Below are 10,258 nucleotides of genomic sequence, written 5' to 3'. Positions count from 1 at the left end.
TCAATTGCATATTTTATTTGTATAAATAATGTATATTTATTGTATTTTACGGAATCGAACAGAATAATTTTATAAATATTACATGGAATTTTAACTGTATGTACAAATGGAGGCAGAAATCATTGAATGGAACACAAAGTTTACAAGTGTTGTATGAAAAATAAGTAAATACCAATGCATTTTTTATACTTTTATATATAAATTTTACTATTGTATTTGTAAAAATGCACAAATAATGTGATCTGTATCATATCAATCAATTATAGAGTAAATAAAACGACTTAATCACTTAACAATGTGTACTATTATTGTTAGAGTGAACTTATAAACAAACGTGTTGCTTTACAAGTAATTATAAAAATACTACTGTTTAGATTGTATCACAAGGTGGGGCCAATGATTGATGTAATTTAGTTACTGCTGTTTGTACTATTTGTTGAAAAGTTTCGTCTTCCTTGCTAGTCACTTCTAAATTTAATAAATCTATGTGTGCTTTTTTTCCATCAACCGTCACATAGAGTTTCTCTCCTTTAAAAATTTTAGGGACAGAATCTTCGCCAAACATTTCTTGTAACATCTCTATTAAACATTCCTTAAAATGCATTCTATCCATTTTCGTAGGAGCTGGTAGTACTTTTGGTGGCTGCTCCATCATTTCAGCTTGAAGTATTGCAGTCAACACAGAATCTGCATACATATCATTTACTGGTGTCGCGACCCACTCCATAGTAACAATTTTGCCATCGATCGTAACATCAATATTTTTAAAGACACGTAACTTTTTATCGTCTACCACTTCTAAATTTCCGGCGATTTGTATTAAAAGGTGTTTCAGTACTGGTAACGATGCCGAAAAATATACACTTTGTCTTTGAATAACTTGACTCATACTCATATCTGTATATTTTGACAAATCGCTAGGTGCTAACATATGGTAATTAAAATTTCTTTTCACTAAAACTCCGGACAATGTTTGTCCTGTTTTTGGAGTTTCCATTGCCAATGTGCCCATCACTTTAGCTGTTTTTTCTCCTCTGAAGTATAATTCCACAGCTACAGTATTTCTAGGATTATGTATCTCCATTGTTGTATTAGGATCGTCTTCGTACTCTCTTTGTAAAGCAGCTTTTAATCTTCCCATTTCATTTTGTTCTCCATGTACCAGCACAACATGCGGTGGTTTTAATATGCGTATAAATTCCGAAGTCTGTTGATAGTCTGTGTGTGCAGAAAATGATATATAATCAACAGACATTTTCAGTGGTAACTTCTGCCCAGACATGGTTGTTATTTCTTCTGGTTCTGATAAAATAGTCTTAGCTAGTGTTCCTTCTACACAGTAACCAGCTATGATAACTCCATTTTTTGCATCTGTACACCACGATTCAAATAATTCTCTTGACAAACCACTTTGCATCATACCAGGAGAAGCCATTACTACGCATGGCCCAATGTCTTCAAAATGATCAATACCTTTTAAATTAGAAATATGTTTAAACACGAAAGGATTGTTAATAGCTATTTGTCTCCTAATTTTGTCGTTCATTGCGTTTACATAAGTTTGGTATACCGCCATACATTTCTTTGCTAAAGAAGAGGCATAATATATGGGAATTTCATGAAGTTCAGGATGTTGACTCCAATATTCATCCAGAATAAGCAGTAGTTCTTGTGCTCTGCCCAATGCAAACACAGGTATTAAGCATCTTCCTCCTCTATTGACAATTTCATGAACTAAATTTGTAAATCTTCCTTCTCGGTCCTCCCTTTTTTCATGTATATGCGTGCCATAGGTAGATTCAGTAATTAAGACATCTGGATGAATATTAGGAATTTCAGCAGCCATTAAATGTCTGTCTTCTTGTCGACTAAAATCTCCAGTGTATAAAATTTTAACACCTGCTATTTCTATCATAAACATAGCAGCGCCCAACACATGTCCAGCATTATACGCCCAAAATTTTATTCCAAACACATCCTTCTCTTCGTGGAAATTAATTGTTTCTATTTTATCCATACTGGTTTCTAGATCAGATTCCGTATATAACATTTGTTCTGTAGCAATATTGCTAACTTTAATATAATCAGACAACAGCCAACGATAAATAGCTTTGGTGGCATGTGTCATGAAGCATCGTCCTTTAAAACTCGTTTTTTGCAGGAACCATGGCAAGGCTCCGCAGTGGTCCAAATGAAAATGAGAAATTAATAGCAAATCAATTTCGTCTGCTTCTACTAAATCTACGAATGGTAACGCATCCATTCCAGATAATCCAGGATGAATGCCACAATCCAACATAATTTTTTTTCCTTTAAATTCCAGCATAATACATGATCTTCCTACTTCTTGCCCTGCACCTAGCGGTCTAATTGACAACAAGTCACTTTCTTCTGCTGGTACCTGAGTGTCAGGTTTTCTTTTGACAGACATTTTTTCAGATTTTATATTATTGTCAATTATTAGTTATATTAAAATAAAATTACAATTATCATCTCATTATATGAATTATGCTTTTGACTCTTGCAATCTCATTTAAATGTTTGCAAGGTTATGTACAACGGAGTACGTATCTTTCCTGTTGTTTATATATATTTAACGAACATATCTGAACGTTTGTTAGATATAATATATGAATTGGTGCATATAAAAGACACTTGTAATAAGAACGTATTAACTGAATAAATGTAATCTTTTGCTTTCCACGTTGTGTAAATAAGAGAGTGTCACATTAATAGTCTCGTTTACAACAAGTAAACACAACTTCGAACATAACCTCCGCTATTATACACATATAGAAAGTACTACATAACAACACAGCCCTCAATATCTTCTCATGGTTCTGTTTTATGATACATAATAGTAGGTGCTCATGCATAAATATCTTTCATATCAAATGGATGACATATTTTGATATTCAATATGTATTTGCGTACATTTATGTCATACATAACACGTTCTAATATAAAAAATATGTGTCAAAATATCATATCTACAATAAATCGTAAAAATTGTACATGTATTGGAGTCAACAATAAAAAAATACTTCATATTTTTAATTATTTAATCTTAACTTTCTATTCCGAGATCAGAAGCGATAATTGATTGTTTGTAAATTTTTCGTACAACTGAATTATATACATTTCCAGCAACAATTAATTAAATAAAAAAATTACCTCATACTAGCACAAATATGTTGTTAATACAAATATCGTTGATTAGAAATGTCTCAATTACTATACACTAGTAAAAATATTAGCTGTCTACACATTTTGTTGACGTATTTGATTGCAAATACAATTAAATTTAAAGATTCAAGCAGCAATAGAAAAAAAAAACAATATAAAATGATATACAGATTTAATAATCAACATACAGGGTCAACATATGTAGGACATATAGCACATTGATTTGAAGTGTGAGACTAACGTAATGTGAAGAATTATTGGAATCAAATTTTCTTATTTTATGTAATACGTACAGATTCTTGGAAGAATGTGTGACATGTACCAAAAATTACTACAAATTTAAGAATACGAAATACAAAGCAGTTTTGAAGAAAATTTACGAACCTTCTTTTCCTGCATTTTCGAAGCAGCAGCAGTTTACAGCTTTGGAATGTTGACATCATTCACTGATACGCTATATATAATAATAATAGATTAAATACGGACTAATTTTGAAAAGATTCTACTCGCTTTTACATTTATTCATAATGTGGAAAAACGAAGGCACCATTCGGACACGACATTTAAAATTTCAACTACAGTAATTCGCGGCGGCGTCAGAAGGGGGCTACAGTAAAGAAACGAACTCATTCAAACTTAAAAGAATGGCGCTAAAATGAAACTACATATACATATTATATTGTAGAAAAACTTTTATTTAGTACATTATACATTTTTTACCATATATACTTTGAAAAATCAAGATATTAGTATTCAGAATATTGATATGTAATCAATATTTTGAATATCGCGTGTAATGTCGAAGACTTACAAAATACTATTATATTAGAGATAATTATTGGAAAGAAGTAAAAGATTGTTTTTTATGTAAGAATACAATTGAATTTGAAGGTACACTAGTAAATAAACATTAATAGTATTATTATATGCGATACTCTATACTCTATACTATGCTATATATTAGACAGCATTCTATATATAAATGTAAAAAAGTATGTCAAAGTTTTTTGTTTGTGCCAAATCATGGTTCGATAATAAATTATATTGATGTTAGCTATCATGACAACTAATGTCACCATTAACGGATATACTAATCTTGTTATTTGTTACGTAATGCGAGCAACTTCTGTTCCAATGGAAAGAAAACGGTAAATGCAATAACTAATATTATTTACCACAAGCGTAACGTTATTTTTGTTTATGAAATAGGTTATAAAACGATCAATTATCATTACATAATGCCGTATAGTTCCTGCAATATGTTCAGAGCAGTATACATAGAATTCCCTCGCGTCGTGTTTGAACAATTGGTTCCAATCTTCCGCGCGAACATTTATATATTTGTTTTATTCATGTGTCGATTACGTAGCGTCGTGTACATTTGCAGATCATGGATAGTATTAGTTCAATAGTGGATTATTGCTCGTGACGACGTGATTCTGCAAAGATTGTTGAGTAATTTGAACAGTATTTTGTGTACGAGGGAATACTAATGTGCATCTACCTATGATAATAAAGGTCACAACCGATATGAGTACGTAAAGTATAAGTGTATTTCAGGGAATACCAAGAAAACGTTTCCCTTTGATTCCACGGTAACGTTTGGTTATCACGCATCTGTATTTGATTATATAATTATCTTTCTGTCGTTCGAATATATATTCTAGGTGGTGCTGCTGCCATCGAGCGAATACGTATACATACGCATACAATGTTAAATTAAACGTACAGTGACGCAACGTAGATAACGCGCGAATTTATTTGAATTTAGCAATTGTTACGAAGAGTAATGTCGGGAACAGAATTTCAATGAACACATTTATTCGTAGGTATTTTAAAGTTATCTTAAAATAGTCTTTATAATATATATATACAATCACATGCACTTACTGTTTCGCATTAATAATATTTTTAATTTCAAAACTGTTGCTTTAATTTTATTCACAATGTTGCGGTCGGAAATTTTGATATAGTGAAAGTAACGATACTGTTAATTGTGGAAGTGGTAAGTGGCATGAACATGGCGCGAGTTCTAAAGTATCGTTCAATCAGAATGAAGAGTCATTATCTTGTACCTCTTACAGTAGCGTGTATGTATGTACGATTACAATCGCGCGGCGAACCGTCCCAGACATAATCTTAAAGTCTTTCATTCTAGTCACATCTTTTTTTCGAGAGTATGACTCGTTTGAATTTAGTTTTAACATTATTCGCCTGTGTATTAGGTCTATTTCAACATTCAGCGAAAGCGGAACTTAGGATAGAGCTACTACAGGTGGTGAGTACAAGCTCGGACTCCATTTTGAATCAATTATTTTGTTTAGACATTCCGTTATTTGCATATGTTGAAAATCAATACTTAATTCTAATTGTTAAAATATCTCACGCTCGTTGAACACTGTGTTTTCACCAGTACCCTTGAATGTTTCGTCATTCTTTGGCACGTCGCTTCAAACTTATTTCATCACTATTTTGAATTTAGTAGATAAAATAGAAAATAGTAAAATTATTTACCCTATTTCCAATCCGTTCAAATTATTAACAACAGAAATGAATGTCTATATATGTAGATATTGTAACGTGAAATTAATATTTTATTTTGCATAAAAATCCGCTAACTATTCATCACTTTAGTGTATAATATGTGTAATGGATAACATCGATTTACAATTTGTTTTATAAAATTCATCATTTTTTACCAGTTATTAAGACATGGAGAACGAACACCGCGCGAAAAAGAAATGTGGCCGAACGATCCGTATGATGCGTCGACGTACGAACCATGGGGGCTCGGACAATTGATAAATGTAATTGTTGTAAATGCGTAAATAAGGGATGAATGTTTCAACACTAATTTAGCGAAATTATAATTAATGGGTCCTTTTCAGAAAGGAAAAATGACGGAATATCGAATCGGGCAAATGTTAAGAGAACGCTATGACAAATTCTTAGGAGATGTTTATCATCCCAGTGACGTGTACGCTCAGAGTACGGGTTTAGATAGAACAAAGATGTCTTTACAGTTGGTTTTAGCTGCGCTTTATCCTCCAAATTCGAATCAAACATGGAACGATAGATTGCCATGGATGCCTATACCAATACAGTATATTCCAGAGAGAGTGGATCATCTGATGAAACCAGATTTCTCTCCAGTGTAAGCGTTTTATTGGATGACATTTCTTGTTTTGAACACCCCCCCCCCCCCAAAAAAAACAAAATCATGAAGGCGAGCTCTAACAACCGATAATCAAGTGTACCCTCTTGTAACGTATAGTGGATCCAAAATATTTGAACACTAAATTTCCGATTCTTGAGAAATTCTCAATATTTGAGCTGATCATTGAAATTGTGATTTGGAATGATCATTTCGTTACGTAAAACAGTACAGTAATAAATTTAAAACCCAACGCCTCTACTTTCGCAGACCGCCATTTTTTTCGCTATTGGATGACATTTCTTGTTTTGATCCCCTCCCAAAAAAAAAAAAAAACAAAATCATGAAGGCGAGCTCTAACAACCGATAATCAAGTGTACCCTCTTGTAACGTATAGTGGATCCAAAATATTTGAACACTAAATTTCCGATTCTTGAGAAATTCTCAATATTTGAGCTGATCATTGAAATTGTGATTTGGAATGATCATTTCGTTACGTAAAACAGTAGAGTAATAAATTTAAAACCCAACGCCTCTACTTTCGCAGACCGCCATTTTTTTTTTGCTAGGATATTTGTGCATGATATAGCCTTCACGGTGTACCTTATATTCAGTGTCGCCAGATCAGGGGAGGGAGCTCGGATTGAGGGGAAACAGTTACCCTTTCTCTGCCAGTACCGGAGTATGCGCAACAGAGACGGAACGCGTCACGTGACCGGTCCGCGGAGGAAGCGTGGGAGAATAGCCTGGTAGAAGGGGAAATTAGAGTGGGGGAACAAGTCTTGATCTGGCGACTCTGCTTATATCAATGAAGAAAAAATCAGAATGAAAAATTTAGTGTTCAAATACTTTTTGGATTCATTGTAGATTTAAATTGATGTGTGTTTTTTCACAGGTATTCAGAAGCATTACAAAACGTGCGGGAATCGGAAGAAGTTCTGGAAAAAGTTTCGAAATACAAAGATTTCTTTAAGTTTCTATGTGAAAAAACTGGTGCAAACATAACTAACACGAAACAAGCGTACGAAATTTATAATCTACTAACAGCACAGGTATTGTCAACTATCTTCTTCAGGTATAAACGGAGATGATTATTATATTGTACTCTTCACGTTTTCACTTGAATTACGCACGAATTAATTTTACAGAAAAGTATGAATCTTATACTCCCGGAGTGGGTTACTAATGAAGTGTATACAAAGATGCAAAGCATTGTAAAACTTGAATACGAGATTCGCTCGTACACGGCACAAATGAGAAGGTTAAATGGAGGCCCACTTATCAAGAAATTTATTGATAACGTTAAACTGAACGAGGAACGTGCAAGACCTCGTAAAATCTATCTGTACAGTGGACACGAGACGAATATCGCAGGATTCGTGCGAGCTCACAATTTCACGGAACCAGAGCTGCCAAATTATGGAACTGCGATTATACTTGAAAAGCTAAGCAACGAAGCTGGCAAGCCGTTTGTTAGGGTAATTCATTTATAATATTATCGATTCAATGTATGTAGTTCGTAATTAAGGATCGTGTAACGTACATTTATTTTTAGATGCTTCTTTGGAGCGGAATTACGGAAAAATTGACAATTTACAAATTCAATAACTGTGACGAGGTTTGTTCGTTTGAGAAATATAAACAATTTGTAAATGACGCTGTACCATCAGACGAAGAAATGTATCATATATGGGATCACATTTCGAAAGAAGAGTTACATAAATTATATGAAGAAAACACGAATGTTGATTGAAGCATTTAATTAAACTAATTTCATTAATTAAATTAATAGTACAATAACATATCTAAATACTTTAATTTATCTTCAATATCAAAGAATAGAAAATATTTTGCATAATAATGGTAAGTAGAAACTGATTATAAGATAACAGAAGAAATAAGTTATCGAATGTATAAATAATAAAGGTATATGCAAGTTAATGGTAGAAAGCATTTCCTTTTTTAATTATATTCCAAAAATATACGCATTTTAAGTAACAAAATATTTATTTTTGATACACAGGATATACATATTTGTGAGGTGATTGTTCATGGAAGTATAAGAAAGAAGAGTGTAAAATGTTGTCATTTCGGCTTTGTTTTCAACTTGTTAATGGTTAAAAAATTCGTCCGTCCGTTAAAATAAACAGAGAACATAGTAAATGACTTCATGCAGAGATTTCTGAATTTTTCTCAACGAATTTTATTGTATATACTATGATAAAAATATATATATATAACTCTATGAAACAAAATTAACTTGTCTTTAAAATTTTCCCCACTACTCGATCTATGAAGAAATAATTTGCACCGTATGTTGCGTCTCTTTATACCAAACAACTTTTATTTAAACATTTTTTTTTACAAAAAATGAAATTTTGTATCTAGCATAATAGATTGTTGAAATATTTAACAAAACAGATTTTATCGACTAATTCTATTAATCGTGGACTTAATGGGTTTAAGTGATACTTTTATTTATTAGAAAATTGTTTCTTTAGACCTCAGAAACAATGTTAACATTCGAAATCATCAATGAAAAAATCAATGTAAGAACGTATATCTACCAATCATTTTTCATTGATTATAACATTGTTTACGAACTGGTGTTTCCATTACACATTTGATAATATCGTTGATACATACGTATATAGTGAATTCTCGATATATGTCAACAATACGGAACTTTCCAGCGTCATGTATCTGTTTACACTCCTCAGCGTGTTATGTGTTGTGTTTACATGCCACAACGTCCGAGGCCTCTCGAGTTTCGCGGCCCCTCACGGGGTATACCCCGCGGTAGTAGGGATAATTCCGCGACGCGTATCATCCAGGCTTGGCGACATATATAGAGACAGCATTGTACATATAAATCGTTCTTATAGATGTTTACTTTCCACGGATTTCAACGTCCCACGATGCGAACTGACACTTCCGTCCATGCGAGCAGTCATCGCAGACATACTTTTAACAGAGGTTTCCTTTCCGAGGGAAACTACTGTGTCATCTTGCGACAGTTGCGACTGTTCATCTTCGACCGTTATTAACATACCCATAAAAGCTGCCGAGTAGTTACCCCTGCCTGGATCATTAAAAACTACACGGTCATCGACAATCCACCGATTGTAACGTATTTCGGAGAAAAGGGTGAAACCGAAACTGCGAGCTTTCGTTTGGCTGGCACCGCAAGTAAAGATGCCCCCAATCGCGAAAAATTTCAGAGACTTGGCTACTTGCACGCATGCATCTAACAGCGCGATTTCGACGTCTCTTTCTTGGTAGGATGGATGTACACAGACGAGATAGATGCGGAAATACTCGGGTTGTCCAAACTTTTCGTACGGGTCCGTTTGTTGAATTACCGTGTTCATTAAGTGCATGATACTGTTTAATTTGCTTCCTTCATGAATCTAAAAAATTTAACGTCTTGCGTTATACTTGCAATGAAATATCGATTTGTACAGAAATTAAAATCGATATTGCCACGTCCTAAAGCATAAACGTCAACCAAATGATGTCATTTTTAAAACATGACCTTTTGAGAAGATTTGTTTACGAGTTATTAGGACCCATGCTGCAACAATTGCAAAGGAATTCTCAAATGCAGCCAGTTAGAATGTTGCTTGATTGCATACTTGTGCACGGTTGTAAACGTCCGTTTTTTCGGGGTGGCTATCTATTCTGGTGATAGCGACACCTATCACGCGACCGGATTTCATGCTGCAAGCAACCAAGCTCGTTGTGTCCTTTATCCATGTCTCCACGAGCTCTAAGTAGCCATTTACGGATGGTTGATCTTGCAGCAACGCACAAGCTTTGCACATGGGCTCCTCGCGAAAGTAATGGTGCTGAAAGTAATATAGATCTGATCGCGTTGCCTTGAACTATGTTGTAAATCGGGCAAGTGTTGTGATCCAT

The 10,258-nt window shown here is 33.7% G+C and overlaps 3 protein-coding genes across 10 annotated transcripts; 1 reads left to right on the top strand and 2 right to left on the bottom strand.

The window, feature by feature from the left end:
• Positions 1-57: 57 nt before the first annotated feature.
• On the bottom strand, positions 58-2,729 carry Cpsf73 (cleavage and polyadenylation specificity factor 73). Its single transcript, XM_076787241.1, has one exon. It carries the CDS (start codon positions 2,429-2,431, stop codon positions 371-373), a length of 2,061 nt encoding a protein of 686 aa, XP_076643356.1. The 5' UTR covers positions 2,432-2,729; the 3' UTR covers positions 58-370.
• Positions 2,730-4,260: 1,531 nt separating this feature from the next.
• LOC143353712 (venom acid phosphatase Acph-1) lies at positions 4,261-8,599 on the top strand. 8 transcript variants are annotated; one of them, XM_076787232.1, is made up of 8 exons: positions 4,437-4,720; positions 4,854-5,011; positions 5,412-5,464; positions 5,889-5,993; positions 6,075-6,340; positions 7,236-7,392; positions 7,489-7,818; positions 7,896-8,290. In XM_076787232.1, the coding sequence occupies exons 2-8, from the start codon at positions 4,996-4,998 to the stop codon at positions 8,091-8,093; spliced, it is 1,125 nt and encodes a 374-aa protein (XP_076643347.1). In that variant the 5' UTR covers positions 4,437-4,720; positions 4,854-4,995; the 3' UTR covers positions 8,094-8,290. The 8 variants fall into 8 exon arrangements, 6 of the variants coding, with proteins under 6 accessions (XP_076643350.1, XP_076643347.1, XP_076643348.1 ...); XM_076787233.1 differs by having other exon boundaries at positions 4,437-4,781; XM_076787234.1 differs by having other exon boundaries at positions 4,438-4,720; positions 4,854-5,015.
• Positions 8,600-8,808: 209 nt separating this feature from the next.
• LOC143353711 (uncharacterized) lies at positions 8,809-10,257 on the bottom strand. Its single transcript, XM_076787228.1, has 2 exons — positions 9,976-10,257; positions 8,809-9,750 (listed from the first exon to the last, which is right to left on the bottom strand). Exons 1-2 carry the CDS (start codon positions 10,162-10,164, stop codon positions 9,220-9,222), a joined length of 720 nt encoding a protein of 239 aa, XP_076643343.1. The 5' UTR covers positions 10,165-10,257; the 3' UTR covers positions 8,809-9,219.
• Between the last annotated feature and the right edge of the window lies 1 nt (position 10,258).

This window comes from Halictus rubicundus, chromosome 4 (assembly GCF_050948215.1).
Source record: "Halictus rubicundus isolate RS-2024b chromosome 4, iyHalRubi1_principal, whole genome shotgun sequence".
NCBI classification, from domain to species: domain Eukaryota; kingdom Metazoa; phylum Arthropoda; class Insecta; order Hymenoptera; family Halictidae; genus Halictus; species Halictus rubicundus.
Note: the sequence above shows the minus strand (reverse complement) of the source record. Positions and strands in the feature narration are given on the sequence as shown.

Coding starts and splice junctions, on each gene's coding strand:
- Cpsf73 (XM_076787241.1), bottom strand. CDS start 2,431: ATGTCTGTCAAAAGAAAACCTGACACTCAGGTACCAGCAGAAGAAAGT.
- LOC143353712 (XM_076787229.1), top strand. CDS start 5,366: ATGACTCGTTTGAATTTAGTTTTAACATTATTCGCCTGTGTATTAGGT. Junction 5,994..6,074: donor GGCTCGGACAATTGATAAAT/GTAATTGTTGTA, acceptor GGTCCTTTTCAG/AAAGGAAAAATGACGGAATA. Junction 7,393..7,488: donor ATAATCTACTAACAGCACAG/GTATTGTCAACT, acceptor TTAATTTTACAG/AAAAGTATGAATCTTATACT.
- LOC143353711 (XM_076787228.1), bottom strand. CDS start 10,164: ATGTGCAAAGCTTGTGCGTTGCTGCAAGATCAACCATCCGTAAATGGC. Junction 9,751..9,975: donor ACGTTTACAACCGTGCACAA/GTATGCAATCAA, acceptor TAAATTTTTTAG/ATTCATGAAGGAAGCAAATT.